This window comes from Malania oleifera, chromosome 13 (genome assembly GCF_029873635.1).
Source record: "Malania oleifera isolate guangnan ecotype guangnan chromosome 13, ASM2987363v1, whole genome shotgun sequence".
In the NCBI taxonomy this organism is placed as follows: domain Eukaryota; kingdom Viridiplantae; phylum Streptophyta; class Magnoliopsida; order Santalales; family Ximeniaceae; genus Malania; species Malania oleifera.
Window position 1 is genome coordinate 8,190,414 of NC_080429.1, and position 20,909 is coordinate 8,211,322.

Consider the following 20,909-nt stretch of genomic DNA (forward strand, 5'->3'; position numbering starts at 1 on the left):
AAAAACATGTAATTTTCAGCTTTAAATCAAATAATATTATAAAAATATGATTAAAATAATAAACTAAAAACCAGCAACTTGTTTAGTTAATATTTATAAAACTAATACAAATTAAAAACATACAATTTTCATCTTTAAATCAAATAATATTATAAAAATATGATTAAAATAATAAACTAAAAACCAACAACTTGTTTAATTAATATTTATAAAACTAATACAAATTAAAAATATGTCATTTTTATCTTTAAATCAAATAATATTATAAAAATATGATTAAAATAATAAACTAAAAACCAACAACTTGTTTAGTTAATATTTATAAAACTAATAAAAATTAAAAACATGTAATTTTTATCCTTAAATCAAATAATATTATAAAAATATGATTAAAATAATAAAATGACAAATAATACACATTAAAAATTACTATAATAAAAAAATTATTATAATTATTTTACTTAATTGTTCTATTTTAAAATTTACTTTAGAATAAAATTTTTATTAAACATAACAATTGAAAAATAGTAAAATTATTTTGCAATTGGCTTTATTATTATTTTTTGAAATTTATGTATATTTTTATTTTAATTATATTATTGTATTTAAATTTATATGATCATTTAATTTTAATTTTAATTCAGAAGTATGTAAAATGAATAATTTAATTTAAAATTTTCGAATATTAAAATTTCTGGTAATAGGTTGTCAAAAGAATTGAAAATTATAAAATTTAATTTTTAATTTTTTAATAAATAATTAAAAATAAAGAAAAGAAAACAGAAGTGAAAAACAGAAAATAAGACCAAGGAGACGGTTAAAAAGTGTAGGACCGCGTAACAGCCGTAAATCCCACGTGGTTGGGAGCATGTTCTCTGCGACCATTCCTGTCTCTGGTTCGAGTTTTTAGTTGAAAAGTAGGAAACAGAGTATTCGACACCCACAATCCATGCCATGTCGGATAGCTGATCATTCCAATTTTCATCACATCCCCTTTCCAAAGAATTACAGTTTTCGAAATCGAAGAGAGATTCGGACCCCCAGCGATTAATTCCTCAAATTTTCCTCCACCTATCCCGCAGAAACTTTTCCTGTCCCAATCATGTCGAACTATTCCCATGCTTATAAATGCCTTCCTCTTGAAATTTCCACACTCAACATCCTTCGCACAATGGATCCCTCCCTCGCATTCATAAAATCACTCGTAATTCGTCTCCCCCATGCTCTGTTTTACTTAAAACAAATGCTCTGTTTTGCTGCATCTGTCAATATGCATGTGTGTATCCAAAGAAATGTCTTTTGGCGGTTTTGTTTCGTGCGTTTTCTCGTTTTTGAACATTAACTTTTGGGTTTCGATCGGATTAAGAAGAATGAAACGCTATGTCTTATTGTTCTTAGTTATTGAAATGATTTTTCCAATCATTTCTATTGATTAACTGTTTTTTTTTTTTCTGTCAGGTGATTGGGGCAATGTCGAGCATTTTGGTAGTGGGATTACTGAGTGCAGGAGTGGCGGAATGCCGGCTACTGGAGAAGACATCTAATCCGTTGCAGTACTCTGCCATAAACTGTCGAAAGTACCATGCGTCGTTGGAGGAATTCGGAGGAAGAGGCGACGGAACTACGTCGAACACAGAGGTGTTCAAAACCGCAATCGCTAAACTCAGCACGTACGAGGCGGACGGCGGAGCTCTGCTGTACGTGCCGGCGGGGAGATGGGTTACCGGCAGTTTCAATTTGACCAGCCACTTCACTCTGTTTCTTGACAAAGACGCTGTTATTCTTGGCTCTACGGTCGGTCTCCCACTCTCATCTATGTTTTTTTTTTTTTTTTGGATTAAGATATTATCATGTTATCACTAAGAACATGAGAAAATACGAGCAAGAGCAACTATCAACTCAAAAAAGAAAACAAATCTGCCCAGGGCGTCTTTCTTATGGTAAGCTCGTACTCTAGGAGTGCCTCTCGAGGTCAGCCTTTGCGCCTCCCGAGTTTGAGTCTATCACTGAGCTCCTGAATTTACTTCCTCGTGATACTGTGGGACCAATATCACGAGGCGTGGGATTAGTCACGGACTGTAAAATAGACCCAATAATATTCAAAAAAAAAAAAAAAGTCAAATTTGAGATGAAACTTTTGATTTCATAAAAAAATTCTTTAGATTTGGATGAAATCTCTCTTTATAAATAGAGTTGTAGATTCGTAAGATCATCATAGACTCCCATTTACTTTTTATGTTATTAGTAAAGCTCTAGTGTCCTACAACTAGCATAAAAGGATTTAAAGCCCCTACTCTTAAGTTGGAGCACCAAACAATGTGATTTGTATTTTTTTAATAAACTTTAAAGAAATTTGTAACATTTTTAAAACTTGAAGATATATTTCTATCTTTTTACAAAATCTCAAGGAGGATGGTGTATTTTCTCCAAAGAATAAATATACTATCAAACATAACTAGACTTTAAAAAACATTAAAATGGATATAGAAGAAAAAAAAATAAAGATAATAAAAAAAGAAATAACTTTTGAATAGCAAAAGAAAAATATTCTTCACAATTTTCTGCTTATTATTTGTATTTTAAAAAGACATTAAAATAGTGTTTGGAAGTTTGTATTTTTAACATTACATTTGAATTTATATGTATTTCAATACCATTTTATAATATATTTTGTTCAAATATATACAAATTTAAATTCGAGATTCAAAATCTATACTCCAAAATGCATAAGAAAGAAAAACATCAAAGAATTGTCAAGGAAAAATATAAAGAATCTGTTTTCATATTATTAATAATTAATTTTTAATTATTCTAAAATAATTTTTATTTTTTATAACATTTATATGAAAATAAACAAATTTGCTCATTTTTTCTCGAAAAAAATCTTTAAAATCTATTTGAATCAAGGATTTTGTTTGGTGAAAAGAAAAAAAATAAAATAAGAAAGAAATTCACTAAATCATTGTAGTTTTTTTCCCTATTTAATAGTATAAAAGTAAAAATTTATTTTAATATTACCAAAACTTAAGAAAAGTGAAATACTAATGATATGTAGAATTAAAAAATTTTTGATATAATTTTTTTTTGTCTTTTCTTGATTACCGTTAATCAAATACCAAACAGTCCTTTATACCAAAGTTTACTTTTACTAATTTTCCTTCTTTACTTGATTATGCGCATCTGGCGGCCTCACTTAATCCGTATTGTCAGTGACTCCGTAAATGTCCACTTTTTTGGTGACCTAATTACTCGTCAATTTGCTTTAAAAGAAAGCAGCCACATTTACACAAACTCAATTTAGCCTTTAGGTGGTTAGGCATTAGTCAAATTCTTCTTTTTCTTGAAAATTTGTCACCTACTGTTATGCTTTTATAAATAAAAACATCGAAGTACAAGTGAGGTTTCATAAGAAAAACGGGTTTAGTCAAATTCAATACCCGATTAGGATTTTTTTTTTTTTTTTTTTGCCAACAGCCTTATTTCCTTCTTTGAATTGGTGAACACTGGCGAAATTAATCATAGAAAGAGTGTCACGACCTGCCTATTTACCATATATTTTTTTTCCACATACATAAATATCATATTTAATAATAGCCCTGATACCAATATAACAAAATCAACCCGAACTCATGGGTGCCGAGAATACACCCGTTATACACTGCGAACACCTAAGCAGTAGAAATATAAATTATATCCATAACAAACAGTACCAAAGTTTCACTACAATTCACAACATTTCTGTAATATGAATATACAATCCTCCAAAACAACCAAAAAGAAAACTAGGATCATAATCCAAAATCCATCTAACCCTAGCTCAATAACTTACCCTCTCACCGGGGTAGTATAAACTACCTCTACTGATGCAGAACTCAGTCCGCCTATCTAGCTGGATTTCTCGAAATGTTTTGTAAGCTGGGATGAGACACCTCTCAGTAAGGGAAATAAACTAATATCAGTGTGTGATAACATGAGTATTTTCGTGTTATACATAATATCAGTACACAAATCATATCTAGTAAAAACTATTTGTATCGTATCTGAGTAAAACATGATACCTTATAACATGAAATAACGTACTAAATTACTTTCATGAAAATCATCTTATATAACTGTACATACATGAATAATACCCAGGATGGATAGCTAGCTGATGTCATGTATTACCCCCACCTGATTGGGTTGTGCGACCCGAAGGCGGGACCTAGCAATGGCTGGCTGCCCACACTAAGTCGAACATGAGTCTGTAAGTACGATGGGCCTGCTCCACCTGGTCTAGACTACCAGGGGAGCACCTGCACTACCATGAAGCCACATCGACTGTCATCTCCCACACTCTACATAAGATGTGTGGTAACACTATCATGAACTTGTAGATACGGTACAGTGCTTGTGAAATCTAAACTAAACCATCTGGGTTCTGATAACATATAGTACATTTCATATATTTGTACATGAATGTTTCATAATCATAATAATATTTGAAATGTTAATATTTCATGAATTCTTACATATCATACATAATAACGGCATCTGAGCCAACATGAATCATGACATCTGTTCCGGCATATCATAACATGAAAATCACGGCATCTGCACCGGCGTATCATAACATGCTGGACATGAGATTCTTGTACTAATTTACATAATATCTATAAAACATGGTTTCTGTGTTGTTTAATAATTTTCCTGAAAACTAAGAAAACATATGCTTATTTTGGGAAATCACAATATTTTGATATAACGTAATTTTATGAAAATTATACTCATGTCACACAAATATAAATAATGTTTCAAGCATAAAACCCGATATAAAATCATATTTCCTGATAAATAACATTAAATCCATGTTTCTCTTCAACTGCAGTATATCCTATGCTCTGGTAAAATTATTTCTTAAAGTCTACAGAACCTATAACCTATTGCTCTGATACCAAATGTAACACCCCAACGCCGAAGGGTCTGAGATATTTACTTTTTACCATTGATTTACAGCGAAAGCAAATAAACTCAATTATTATTAAACTAGAGCGCTAATAATCCATATTACAATCATTTATTTTAAAAGAAGAAAAATTACACAATCTGGCATCATACTAATATTTCTAATCGATCTTTATTTTTCTATCCCTACCCGCATGCTTGCTAAGCCTGATTTTCGACATGCCCTTTAGAGTTATCTGAAATACAAATATGATTGGAGTGAGACGACGCTTAATAAGTAAATAAGATTATTATTAGTGTGTGACAAAAATAAGCTTTTAAAAATTTCGTAAAATAATATTTAATACTATAAGTTCAAAATTTCTTCTAAAATAAATGTAAATCTAAAAATTTCTGCATAAAACTTTTACCATCAACTCTAACAGTAAAATTTAATAACCATATATTGTGACCGTTAAATTAAACTTTTAACTTTAAAACTATAAAAATATTGAACTATATACATACATATACTTTTCCTTACACGTTTCCTTTAAATCGTCATTTAGGCACAAGAATGATCTTTTTCATATAAACTTATATTTTTCTTTCAACTCATTAATAACTCTATACACGTAATTAAATATGTATAAACGTATCTTGTAAAAACCACTCTTAGGCCTGTTTGCTGTAAGTCATGTTTACCCCCATGACTAGGTTATACGGTTCAAAGACTGGACTTAACTGGCTGGCCGACCAAACTAAATCAACGTACGTAAAGATTAAATGAGAGTTTCCTTATTAAGTCCTGGTCCGGAAACAGGTGTGCACTTAGGAGAAATCCACTAACATAAATAACCACTCTGTAAACAGTGTGGGTGCACTCTGACCTGTTTAAACTTTAAGCTGCGGTACCGAACATCTGTAACTTTGAACTTACTTTGCCATAAGGGGTTTTAAAACCATCTTATTATAATTTATACAATTTAAAATAATCTCGTGAAAATCTCATATTTACTCATATTTTCATGAATAATGCAACGTAAAAATAAACTCATGCCACACAATTTTTGTGTTAAAAATATATATAATTTTTTTTAATAGAAAGAAATGTTGAAAATTTACCCGAGGGGATTAGAACATTTTTTAATCCAAAAATAAATGTAAGTATATTAAAGATAGAACTGGTATAATTAAATATACGTAAAAATAAATTCATGGAAATTTTATGGAACTAAGTAACATAATTGAAATTAACTTACAAAATAAACTCAGGTATGAATTTTAAATAAAAAAAAAAACTAATATAATCAAATTTACTTACCTTCTTCTTTTACCTTGTGCTACGAACACAATAACTATCTTTAAGAAATGAGATCGAAAAGAGTGGGTGAGTGAGAACTTACTCAAAAATTCTCTCTCCACCACCAATTCTTTCACTCACAAATCCTTCTCATCCTTGGAAAAATTGTTGTGAAAAATGAAGGTTGAGAGCGTCCTATTTATAAGAAAATTTTAGGGAAGAAATTGAATTTATAAAAGTGTGGGGAGATGAGTGAAATTATAATGTTTTTAAAATTAAAGAATGGACAAGGGATGGACAAGGTATGGATTGAATATGGAATGGGGATGGAGGCCATGTGAGAGTGTTTGCCACCATTCCCATTAAATAAATTTTTAATTAATTACTTACCTAATTAATTAATCAATTAGTTAATTAATTATTTTATTATTTTTCTTAATCATTATTATTATCATTGTTATTACTTTTAAACTATTTTTAATATTTTATTATTTATTTTTAAACAAGATTTAAATTTGAATTTTGAAAACTTATGTGGGCCTTACATGGACTTGTGGGCCCCACACAACTTCGAGACCTAAATGGATCATACGTAACTCCAATAATCCTTATACAATTTTATGAGTCCTACACAACTTCGAAACTTGTGTAAACCTCTACACGGCTTCGAAACTCATGTGGGCCCCACACAGTCTTGTGAGTCCCGCATAGGATACTTATATTATTATTATTATTTTATCATATATTTTTACAAATTATGTAAGTCAAAACATTATTTTTTGTACTTATTTACGTATATAAATAATGTCTACCTTATTTATCCTATGAAATTATTTATCCTAAATAATGTACTTATTTAGGCATCAAATATGGAATCAAGGATCCTACTGAAAAACACTTCTGTATTGATATTAACTTAATGACAACTTTTATTATTTTATTATTATTGTGCTTTAATCGTATATATATTTTTGGGTCATCACATTCTCCCCTTCTTATAAAAATTTCGTCCTCGAAATTTGCTAATTTAAAATGAGTATTGTATAATTGGTTGCACTATTTGAAAGAGTAAATTGATTAACGATTTGACTAAGTCTTAGAATAGATTGAGGGTGAATTTAGCGAAATATTTTATTTTGAGAATTTAAGTGTAAATCGTCAGTTTAATAGGGGTTGAAATGGAAAAGAAATTTAGAAGATGTGGAAAAGGATAATTTTATATATATATATATATATATATATACATGTCCTATAATTTAAAAATATATGTATAAAAATGAAATGAAATCTGGCCTTTAGAGTCTTAAATCAACGTCAACATCTATTGAAGTGTTAGCGGTGTCACTACTAACCGCCTGAGTTCTTTCTTGACAGAGTTGACCTCTTATAATGTCGCTAGCTTGGGTCAAAAAAAGGAGGAGAACGCCCGTTTGTTCGGCGAGGAAGAGCTGTCCTCTTCCCTTTGTGGCATTTGGTGGGGATGATCATAACAAGTCATTGGTGGCCCGTATATGATTCTCAACGCGCATTGGATCTCTTTGCAATGGTGGAGTAGGTCAGCATTATCCGAAACCCTTAGTGTGGTGACTGCGATATTGCCATTGTAAGGGGTATGACTCATTGGTGTGATATTAGTTGTAAGTTTCATAGACAGAATATTCTCGATAGGGATGAGGGTTGGAAGAATGGCAGGGGCACTGCTCGGGGCAGTAGTAGCGGAGGAGGTAAGATGGAAAATTGATGGGGCAGTAGTTGAGATAGTGGCTTCTCCAACTGATCCTCGCCTACGCCTACGATTCTCAAACCAAAAGCGTATATTTCTTGACTCAATTGGACCATACCGTCGGAGTTGTGCTGCAAGCAAGATAGTACGCTCCACAGAAGGGAGTTCCCCTTGACTGCCGTGGAAGGCCTCCTCTAAAATCTCTAGCTGTGCCTTACTGGGTTTCCATCTTTGGATCGACGATCTAGTGCTGCTCTCAGCAACTTGGGGAGTTGGGTGATTTGGCAACATTTCTGAGTAATAAGACAACTAAGAGACAAGTTGGGATGTGCTAATCACTGCAAACCAAAATGCGATTGTTCAAGATGATAGAAAGCTGTGATGCTTAGATTTCGAGAAGGGCAGACCCTTTTTATAAGGGAATGACCACGTGTTGTGTAAATCGAGAGAGAGCGACTCGTGCTGCGAGAATGGAGGGAGAGCGACGCGTGTAATAGATATCGAACAACGCATTTTGCGCAAATCGAGGGAGAACGACGTGTGTCGTGAGAATCGAGAGAGAGCGACGCGTGTTACGGATATCGAGTGACGCATTTTGCAAAAATTGAGGGAGAATGATATGTGTCGCAAAAATTGAGAGAGAGCGACACGTCCCTCGAGTGACGCATTTTTCAAAAATCGAGGGAGAGCGATATGTGTCGCAGAAATCGAGCGAGCAACACGTATTGCAAAATTTGCGGATTCAAGGTTCTTTTTATGTTTCTACATCTTTATTAATGCTTTAACTGTAATTAATTTCATTCTTAGGTTACAACTTGGGTGGGTGGCCTAGTGGTAAGGAACTGGTTGTGCATCTATGTGATCGCGAGTTCGAGTCCCCACTATGCCCAAGTGGTCTCATGCCCTGACCTTGCTTCGAGGGTAAGTGAGCTATAACCGATGATTTCCACCCATGAGGCTTTTTTTTTTAATTACAAGAGTACCCCTTATATATATATGTATATTCAATTATCATTATTATTATTATTATTATTATTATTATTATTATTATTATTATTAGATCAAAAATATGTTGGGTATGTTTGACCGATTGATGATTTGACATTGGTTAGTTATTTGAAGGAAATTAGTTAATTTTTATATTGCTTTCATTAATGGAATTTTTACTATATAAAGTTTTTTTTTTTTTTAATTTTTATATAGAAAAATTTAAGTTGTATTAACTTTTATAAATTTATACAAAATTAAAGATTTCGTCAAAATTTGTACTCCTAAATCAAACTTGGATACTTGATGGAAATTGAACATGCAATGGAAAAAAAATAGATATACATATTTAACTTGCATATGCTAAAGGATTATATATATATATATATATATATATTGAATTTAAATATAATAAGTAATATTTAAATTATATTTAATTCCTTATAAACTAATATAAAATTAAAATTAAAGATTTTGTCAAAATATATATTCCTAAATTAAGTTTGAATGTTTTGTTGATAACTGATTATGTAATGTAAAACTTATACATGCAAATAAATTTTGGGTAAATTCAGATTTCACAATAGACCGTTTGTTCATATCTATTTGTATGTGTAGCACTTCTAAACTCAGTAGGGTTTAATGAGTTATTTGTTATATATTTAGTGAAAATAATAACAGTGAAAATAACTAAATCTTAGATATTATTTTATATATATATATATATATATATATAAATTTTAAATTATTAATGCATTTGACAATTAATTATGAATCATCAATATGTGTACGCGTTTCTACAAACATAAATAATATATTTAAATTAATTAACGTGTCTTCAATAATAGTGCCATTTTTCTTAGAGAATTTATGATTATTACCTGTCCTTGGGAGCTTTTATGTTAATCTAATTTCCTCCAATGCTATTATCTTTAGGATCCATTCTTAAATAATGATCAAATGTTATTTTAAAATCATAAATCTATTATTAACGTATAATAATATACAAACTAAAATAAATATTCTAAACTACAAAATCCTACCCAAATCATGTTTTATACCTAAGCTCTAGTAAAATTTATATATTAGAGTATGCAGAACCTATAACCTATGCTCTGGTAAAATTATTTCTTAAAGTCTATAGAACCTATAACCTATTGTTCTGATACCAAATGTAACACCCCAATCCCGAAGGGTATGATATATTTACTTTTTACCATTGATTTACAGTAGAAGCAAATAAACTCAATTTGTAAAATAATATTTAATACTATAAGTTCAAAATTTCTTCTAAAATAAATGTAAATCTAAAAATTTATGCATAAAACTTTTACCATCAACTATAACAATAAAATTTAATAACCATATACTGTGACCGTTAAATTAAACTTTTAACTTTAAAACTATAAAAATATTTAACTATATACATACATATACTTTTCCTTCTACGTTTCCTTTAAATCGTCATTTAGGCACAAGAATGATCTTTTTCATATAAACTTATACTTTTCCTTCAACTCATTAATAATTTTGTACACGTAATTAAATATGTATAAACGTATCTTGTAAAACCACTCTTAGGCCTGTTTGTTGTAAGTCATGTTTACTCCCATGACTGGGTTGTGCGGTCCGAAGACTGGACTTAGCTGGCTGGCCGACCAAACTAAATCAACGTACGTAAACATTAAGTGAGATTTTCCTTATTAAGTCCTGGTCCGGAACCAGGTGTGCACTCAAGAGAAATCTACTAACATAAATAACCACTCTGTAAACAGTGTGGGTGCACTCTGATTCGTTTAAACTTTAAGTTGCGATACCGAACATCTGTAACTTTGAACTTGCTTTGCCATAAAGGGGTTTTAAAACCATTTTATTATAATTTATATAATTTAAAATAATCTCGTGAAAATCTCATATTTACTCATATTTTCATGAATAATGCAACGTAAAAATAAACTCATGTCATAAAATTTTTGTGTTAAAAATATATATAATTTTTTTTAATAGAAAGAAATGTTGAAAATTTTCTCGAGGGGATTAGAACATTTCTTAACTCAAAAATAAATGCAAGTATATTAAAGATAGAACTGGTATAATTAAATATACGTAAAAATAAACTTATGGAAATTTTATGGAACTAAGTAATATAATTGAAATTAACTTACAAAATAAACTCGGGTATGAATTTTAAATAAAAAAAGAAACTAACATAATCAAATTTACTTACCTTCTTCTTTTACCTTGTGCTACGAACACAATAACTATCTCTAAGAAATGAGATCGAAAAGAGTGGGTGAGTGAGAACTTACTCAAAAATTCTCTCTCCACCACCAATTCTTTCACTCACAAATCCTTCTCATCCTTGGAAAAATTGTTGTGAAAAATGAAGGTTGAGAGCTTCCTATTTATAGGAAAATTTTGGGGAAGAAATAAAATTTATAAAAGTGTGGGGAGATTGGTGAAATAATAATTTTTTTAAAATTAAAGAATGGGCAATAGATGGGTAAGGTATGTGTTGAGTATGGAATGGGGATGTAGGCCATGTGGGAGTGCTTGCCACCATTCCCATTAAATAAATTTTTAATTAATTACTTACCTAATTAATTAATCAATTAGTTAATTAATTATTTTATTATTTTATTATTTTTCTTAATTATTATTATTATTATTATTATTATTACTTTTAAATTATTTTTAATATTTTTTTTATTTTATTATTTATTTTTGAACAAGAATTAAATTTGAATTTTGAAAACTCATGTGGGCCCTACATGGTCTTGTGGGCCAAACACAATTTCGAGATTCAAATGGATCCTACGTAACTCCAATAATCCTTATACGAATTTATGAGCCCTACACAACTTCGATACTCGTGTAAACCTCCACACGGCTTCGGGACTTATGTGGGCCCCACACAGTCTTGTGGGCCCCGCATAGGATACTTATATTATTATTATTATTATTATTATTATTATTATTATTATTATTATTATTATTATTATTATTATATATTTCTACGAATTGTGTCAGTCAAAATATTATTTATGTATTTATTTACGTATATAAATAATGTCTACCTTATTTATCTTATGAAATTCCATTTTGACTAGGCCGACCTCTAAGAAGCAACTGAACCGCAATGGTTTCTAAGCACTCGCTAAGACAAGGTCTTTCTTAAGCATCAAACATGGAATCAAGGATCCTATAGAAAAATACTTCTGTATTGATATTAACTTAATGACCATTTTTATTATTTTATTATTATTTAGCTTTAATCGTATATATATTTTTGGGTCATCACATGGTTGGTAATAAAAAAGCCGAAAAAGTCATACAAAATATTGCTTGTGGGAGACGAGGTGAAGATGTTCTAATTTGGAAACTCAATGATAAAAGAAGTTTCACGTCATCAAGTGCATGGGACTTAATTAGAGTTAAAGGGCCACATGTAAAGGATATGGATTGGTTGTGGCACAATCTCTTGCCAAAGAAGGTCAGCATATATGCTTGGAAAGCTCGTTTTGACAACTTGTCATTGGATGAGAAAGTTCAATCCTTGGGAATTGCTCTTACTTCTCAATGTAACTGTTGCGAGTTGGGACAAACAGAAATCTTGAATCATGTGCTTTGTTTGAGCGAGATTGTTGTGAAGGTTTGGGATTTTGCCGCTACAGCTTTGAGGGTTCCTTGTACGACAACAGTTTCTTGGATTTGTTGTGTTCAACAATGGTTTACTTATGCTAAGAAATCGACTTAAAGGGGTGTAATCATTGGTATCTTGCCAAGTTAAATAACTTGGAGACTTTGGGTGTGTCGTTGTAGAGTCTGAATGGAAGGTGCTAAGGAATCGGCTGAAGGAGTTTGGTTGGCAATCAAGGTTTGGCTTAGGAGGATTTCGAAGAATATGAAATCAAGTAGATCCCTTTCTACTTTGGATAGCAAAGTACTAAGTGCTCTTGAGATTCCAATTATCACTCCAAAGGCACACCCTCCTTGTGTTTTTAGGTGGGGGAACCCTCAGGTTAGGTCTGTAAAGTTGAACCCGATTAGGATTAGAACTTAATAATGAACATCGACTTTATTCATCTTTCAATCTCGTTTTCAATGTGGGACAATTTTACAAATAGAAGTTGTTAATATATTTTACTATATTAACTCGATCCTATTCAAGTACGGTGTTAGTGTACGTGAGCAATTTTTTATGGCAATCAAATTGTCGTCTGTTGGTATACTTTGATAAGTTAAACACCACCAATTAGATAGTGTTTCTGAAAAAAATATATGACCTAAAAAATTTGAGAAATTTCCCTTCTAATTTTTTGAACCTTGTTTGAACATTCTCAACTGTTGAGACTATGAATTTTTTAAAATAAGTAATAAAAATAAATTATTTATTGCATTTTGTATCTGAGATTGCCTCTTACTAGAATGGACCTCACACCAACACAAGGTCCGGATACACCCAACACCTCGGGCTAGGGTGAATCTCACGTTGGCGCAAGGTAAAAGTGTAACGTACCTCACACTTCTGGAGGTGCGAGGCACACATTGATAATGACACTATCAAAATATAAGATGTCAAGAAATTTAAAAGGACCCAGTTAAATCAAGAAGTTGATATGTTGAATTTTCTAAAGACCATAGCAGTACTTTTAAATTAGCCCCATCTTTGACTAGAAATGATAGACCTTAGAGTTAAAAGATTTTACACCATCAGACAACACATCCTGATTCCCAAGGAAAATTTTTAGGAACATGGCACTGTCATTGTGTGTGTGTTTGTGTGTGTGTGTGTGTGTGTTTTTTTTTTTTCCTTCTCTTGATTCCATGTTTCTCACATGCCTTATGAGTAATGCCCCTACATTATCATATGCACAGGTTGAATCAGAATGGCCACTTACGCCTACACTACCTTCTTATGGGCGGGGCAGGGATGCTGCTGCGGGAAGGTATGCCAGTCTCATTACCGGATCAAATCTCACTGATGTTATCATCACAGGTAATTACAATTTGCCCAAGTTTTTTGGTATTCGGATAGAGCATTCCAATTTTATGTCTTACCCAGATCGTATCAAAAATGGTGTGAAGCCCACATCCCGAGACCCTGATACCGTTTATCTTAATATCATTAATTAGAGTCAAGATGTGCATTGTCAGGCTACAATGGGACCATAGACGGCCAGGGCTCTTGGTGGTGGAGCAAGTTTCACAAAAAGAAGCTTCAGTACACCAGGCCATACCTGATTGAACTCCTCTACTCAGATCAAATTCAGATATCAAACCTCACTTTGGTGAACTCCTCGTCATGGCATGTCCATCCCATCTACTGCAGGTCCAATCTCTTTCTCTTCTTCCTCCCTCCTTTTTTCCTACTCTCCTCTTATCTTAATAAGCATATTTTGAATTTGTGCAATCTGAATTTGTACAGCGATGTAATAATCCAGGGGCTCACAATTCTAGCACCAACCAAATCTCCCAACACAGATGGGATAGACCCAGGTCAGTTTTCCATCACAAAGTGGCATACTAATTCTTGAATACTACTCTCTTCTGATCTGTTCTTGGTACTATTTGTGGCTAAATTTTGATTAAAGTCATAATTTGAGTGCGTTCTGTTTGTGTTTCGGATCAGATTCGTGCACGAACGTTAAAATCGAAGACTGCTATATAGTCTCTGGGGACGATTGTATTGCGGTAAAAAGCGGTTGGGATGAATATGGCATTAAGTTTGGAATGCCCACACAGCACCTAATTATCAGAAGGCTAACCTGCATTTCCCCCGACAGCGCTGTCATCGCTCTCGGTAGCGAGATGTCTGGAGGAATCAGCGATGTTAGAGCTGAGGACATTACGGGGATCAATTCCGAATCGGGTCTGAGGATCAAAACAGCTATAGGGAGAGGAGGTTTTATCAAACACATCTATCTGAAACGAATGACTTTGCACACAATGCATCGGTATGTTGTGTGGATGGCAGGCACATATGGGCAACACGCGGATGAAAATTTTGATCCAAATGCACTGCCGGTGGTCAACGATATAAACATTAGGGACATTGTAGCTGAGAATGTGACCAGGGCAGGGAGCCTTATAGGAATTCAGAATGACACTTTTACTGGAATTTGCATTTCTAATGTACATATCCAATTGAATAAGAAAACCAAGAAAGTGCAGTGGAATTGTTCTGATATTGAGGGAGTTTCGGACGACGTGACTCCTCAGCCGTGCGAGTTGTTGCCAAACAAGGATATGCCCGAAGGTTGTCCTTACCCCACGGACAAGCTTCCGATTGACAATGTTCAGTTGAAGACTTGTTCTATGTGAGGCAGTCAACATGGAAGATAGGACCATGGTTTTATAGAAGTTACTCCTCAAAATAAATGTAACTTCTCCGTTGTTGTAGCTTTAGTGTTTTAGTTTGCAGTTGTGAGGGCAGTAGGAAAAGAAATGAAGTTTTGCAATATTACTATTGCTTTTTCAGTCAACTGAAATCGAGTTAAATGGCTTTTCTCAATCGATGAAAACTGTTAGGAAATTTAATAGAATAAAAAAAATAAATTATTAAAATTAAACACAAATAAAAATACAAATATAAACCCGATTCACAAATAGGATGAGTGCAACGACCTGCTAAATATATATATATATATATATATATATATATATTAATATTCATGTAAACTGAAATTTATACTACTATGATATTTTCCAATAAAAATCTTACTATCAACTTAAGCAGCGAAAAGCTGAATTCATATTTCCATAACCATAAATATATATACAATACCAGAGTGTCAAATTAACCCCAAAATACACATATACAGCTGAACAAAGGCTACACAAAAATACTCTTTTTCCCAAAACAGTCACCCTACTGACAGGGCAGTACTTTAGCTTCCTCTATCTGTGAGCCTGATCTGCTCGCCTAACTGGATCACCTGAAAAATATTAATTTAATGGGATGAGACGACACTCAGTAAGTTGAAATATGCTATTATTAGTGTGTGACAAGTGAGCTACATGCTAGTAAATTCTGACTTAGAAAACACCATAAATAACAAAGCTGAATCAAACTTGTAAACCTGTTGCAATATAAGTCTTATCTATGTTGCTTAACAAAACTGACTTTCCTGAATATTTATTCATAATACTGCTAATATCTATGGTATGACTATTTTCTGAAAATCTGATTATACACATATATAATAACTGAAAAGATTCCCTAGATGGATAATTGGAAGTCATGATTTAACCCCTTATGACAAGGTTGTGCGGCTCGTAGGCGGGACCTAACCTGATTGGCCGACCAGGATAAGTCAACTGAACTCCGACAGTCAGATCGACCCCCTCAACCCATATCTGATGCGGAGTCTGTCCACAACATAGGCACGATCGACTTCTGAATACCACATACTATCTGAGTAGTGGTTGCACTCGGAATCTGTATATAACTACGGTACCATGTCTGCTGGCTGAATATGATCCATCAGGATCTGATACTATATATAAATAACTAATATTTCTAAAATATTGCTTTTACCATGATTTTATAACAAATGAAATAACCATAACATTATATAAATTGATTTGTATAAATTGTAATAACTGAATATCTGAGATATTTGCATAACTGAATAACTGAAATATCTGATTAACTGTGGTAACTGAATGTTATGGTTCTGAGGTTTGTATATCATAGTAATATGAAAATACTGTAAAATACAAGTTTTTGTATGCATATTGTAAATCATAGTATTCTGAAAATTATATAAACCCTGTACTGATTTAATATTAAACTCATGCCACACAACTAGATATCAATTTATCAGGCTCTGAAAACTGTATATATGGTCTGAATAATAATTTGCTTAAAACATATGATTTGTACTAAATCATAATAGAATTGCCTAGCATAGCATATTTCTCTTACCTGATTCCTGCTAAAATCCCCTACTGTGACTGGTGCTACTCCTACAGGGTTCCCCACTCAAAACCCTAAAAACAATATATTTCAGAATAAAATATCATTATTTCTTTAGCTACTACATTTCCTACAACTGCTAGAAGGCCAAATATCGAAGAAAAATCTTCCCTGAATTTGGAATGAAATTCGACTTCGTCCCACCAACGATTCGCTTCGATAGACTTGGTGAGAACTTTCCCAAGAGCATCGTGGTGGCCTTAGATCGTCGATCCGGAGACTAACGGAGCCGAAATCGAAAAGAGTGGAGGGAGAAACCGTTGAGGAGAGAGAGGGAAGAGATTTTTACTGTAAATTGTGCGTAAAATCCGAGATTAGAGCTATTTATACTATGAGCTCTGTCGACAAGCCATGGCATCTCGTCAACGAGGTCAATAAGGAGGTTCATCGACAAATGCTATTTCCTCGTCGAAGAAATTTAGAACTTGGAAAAACAATCTCTCGGTATCTTCTCGTTGACGAGACACGTCTTCGTCGATGAGATCCTCTTGTACCTTCATCGATGAATCCCTTGTGTTCGTCGACGAGGTCCTGATTAATTTTCTTGGGTTATTACACTGAGGCATGGATATCTCGCTTTCTTTAAGGAGATTCAAGCCTTCTGCAGTTTATTGGCTTAGCCTATGAACTAGTGCAGTAGAACTTCTCAAGACTTGTCTCCTTCAGGATAAAACAGCCTGATTTGAATCGTATGGCTGTCTCCAATTCTGCACAGATGAAGGAGTCCAAAGTTCCAAAAAAAAAAAAACAACTTTTTTGATTTTCAAACTCTCTAGACTCAGAAGAAAGATGATATGATAAGAATGAAGAGAAGAGATTGATGTGTTGTGCTAATGCCTCAAGGGTCTAATTATAGGCACAAAATGACCCTTCATTCTCCATGCACTTAATAAATAAGTTATGTATATATTAAGTATGATACCCCATGGAAGAAAAGTTTAAAAAGGATTTGATATTACTACCCATATCAATAAGGTGTACCTTTCTTTTCAGGAGCCTTTCCATAAGAACTCTACGGTCAAGCGTGTTTGGCTTGAAGTAATCTTGGGATGAGTGATCTTCTGGGAAGTTTTCTCAGAAAGTGTGTGAGTGAGGATAAAACACACTAAAAAAGAAACTTGTTGGTCTGTGGGGCTAGTCATTAGTTTGATAAGGTCCGCCCCTATTGTCTGGTCCAGGTGGAGAAGTGAGAGTTCTCGTGGGTTAGGGTAGGGTACAGGCCCATACACTGTATGATCCCTCTGCCAGGTAATCAGACCTGTGACTTTTCCCAATAAAGCATTTAAATCATGTATATGCATATTTAGAACACCATCTAGCTCGAAACTATCATAACTATGCCAATAACCCCCCATGGCAAGGGTTGTGCGATAAGAAAACACTGACCGAGCCCTGTACGTACAGGCATCGTTAGACATCATTACATACTGCAGTCCAACTTGGCTATCACCACCCTGATCCCTTTTGACCAGTGGCCCTTCTTACCAAGCCTACTACTAGGTATCCACACTGAACAATAACTACGTGTGGTTGCACTGTACCTCTGTTTTGGCAACGGTACTGAGTCTACATAATATAAGCTTTTTAAGGCTTCATATACTATTGAGACAAGCTGCAGTCCCAATATCGTTTATACAATTTACATTAAAACATAATACCTGTGCAATGCCAGTATTTTCACAATCTCATTCATGTATACTTTCATTCATACTATTGTAAAAACCGGCTCGTAACCTCTCGATTTGACCCTTTTCTCATAGTTGGCACGGTATCTAACCAACACCTGTTTTCTGCATTTTTTGATAATCACTTGGAACTTTAGTCCCCATAGTTCATATACATACATCTCAAATCAGTATAGATTCAATTCATATCATATGCCACACTTATTTGATCATATATATACATTTCATATAAATTGGTTCGTAAAATATCATTTTTGGTGCTATTAAGAGTTTCAAGCATCTCATACTTTAATTTTAGTGCAAATAAAGTACTTTAAGAAATTTGGAGATCATATGCCAAAAACCTCATTTTTGTCAAAACTGTAAAATCGTGAAAACCATAAGAATAAGCATTTATTCCCGGTAAAACTTTGCAAATAAGCAGTCAATAAGTATTTATAAACATAAGTTACATATCTTGTGGTTTCGTTTTCCAAAAATACTGATGTAAACAAATCCCCTTACCTTTTTCCTAAAAACTAAAACATGAGCTTATTGATCCAGAACTACGACACAGGACCCTCAAAACCTAAAAATCAAAGAGCAATACTTCAATATTTTTCAACCTACTACAGATCTACCGAAACGAACACGAATTCAGATCCTTACCTCGATTTTAAGAAAAATACCGAAAATCTTCAAAACGACAATCTGATCCGCTATAATTATAGAGTTTCTCCTTCTGATCCACGTAGGAACCTCCGATCGTCGAAATGGACAATGAACAGCGAAGAATCATAGAGAGAGAGAGAGAGAGAGAGAGAGAGAGAGAGAGAAAGAAAGAGAGAGGTTTTGGGGTTTCTTAACCCTTAAGCAATAATAGATGATATTTATAGAGCCTTTGACTGAGTCAAATTCGTCGACGAAGTGGCGCCTTCGTCGACGAACCAGCCAGCTTATTCATGGACGAAGCTCTTCCCTTGTCGACGAACTCCATCCGGATATTTTCTTTGGTTGGCTTAGTATCTATTCATTGACGACTCTTTGAATTTTTGCAACAAAGAACCGACGGGACTTCGTCGATGAACCCTGCTGAATTTCCTTTTTACCCTTTCTTATTTATTTTCCTTATTTATGGGTTTGGGTCTCTACAAAACACACTAAAAAGGACACGTGTTGGTATATGGGGTCAGTCATTAGTTCGATAAGGCCCTCATGTTGTTTGGTCCAGGTAGAGGAGAAGAGACTCAGTGCTCCCTGGCAGACCCAAGTTGGGGTGTTACATTAAGTAGATACAACCCTAGATTCAAGGTACATTCATATAATTAATCTTATTCATTTATGAGATACATGAATAAATGACCATAACCCAATTCAAGGTACATCTTCTTTTCCAAGATAAAATAATAATATTATTATAATACACAAATAATATAATAATAATGTTAGCATTGGTATATTCCCAAGAGGGGGGGTGAAATGGAATTTTAAACTTTTATCTCCTAGGTTAAATAAGATAGTCGTATAACACAACCTAGGGTCTTTCTATGCAGTTCCAAATGCGCCAATAAATATAATATGCGGAAATTTAAATCGTACGCATCATTCACACTATAACATGCACGTGCGGTAAATATAAAGTGTGGAAATATAAACAAGGCACACGATGTGTTATAAGGGATCGACAAACTGTGCCTACGTCCCTGCCTCTAGCTTGTAAGCCCGATAATTCCACTAATGACTCACTTAACGAGTGGAGCGGCGCCGATTATAACTAAGTCAATTAGTACAGGGTTGACCTCAACCTTTACAAAATCTTCTTGCGGGGCGGAGAAGGCCCTAGGTCAAATTCACAGGGCTGACCCCAACCTTTACACAATCCTTACCGAGCTGGATTACCGCCCCCTCAAGCCACGCTTGGAAATACAACAAAATGTTCACAATAATATAATTGGTACAGTGATTATGCTTTCATGTAAAGTAGATATGTATCCAGTTACATGCAATCACATACGCCACCAATAAGATATAATGAGTAAGCTCAATGTGGTTTAATATATCAACTCTCAAATATATATGCAATAGATGTAATCAATGCATGAGAGTGCAAACCAGTATGATCTTTGTATCAGAAGATATTCAATCTAAATGCTCAAACAAAGATGTCAGTCTAACTTCATATATTCAACCAGCAGATTTTCTCAATCATATAAAGCTCAAGCAACGTATAAATTTGGTTTGCAAAAAGAGTTTAATCTTTATATTCAACAAAAGATATAAATCAATGAATATTGCAACAAAGATTTTTATCACATAAACAAATATCTT

At 33.2% G+C, this 20,909-nt stretch overlaps 1 protein-coding gene across 2 annotated transcripts; it reads left to right on the forward strand.

The window, feature by feature from the left end:
• Nucleotides 1–1,470: 1,470 nt before the first annotated feature.
• Nucleotides 1,471–15,421, forward strand: LOC131146350 (probable polygalacturonase). 2 transcript variants are annotated; one of them, XM_058095917.1, is made up of 5 exons: nt 1,471–1,794; nt 13,815–13,935; nt 14,094–14,268; nt 14,365–14,435; nt 14,569–15,421. In XM_058095917.1, the coding sequence occupies exons 1-5, from the start codon at nt 1,471–1,473 to the stop codon at nt 15,258–15,260; spliced, it is 1,383 nt and encodes a 460-aa protein (XP_057951900.1). In that variant the 3' UTR covers nt 15,261–15,421. The 2 variants fall into 2 exon arrangements, with proteins under 2 accessions (XP_057951900.1, XP_057951901.1); XM_058095918.1 differs by lacking the exon at nt 1,471–1,794 and having other exon boundaries at nt 13,536–13,935; nt 14,073–14,268.
• The last annotated feature ends 5,488 nt before the right edge of the window (nt 15,422–20,909 follow it).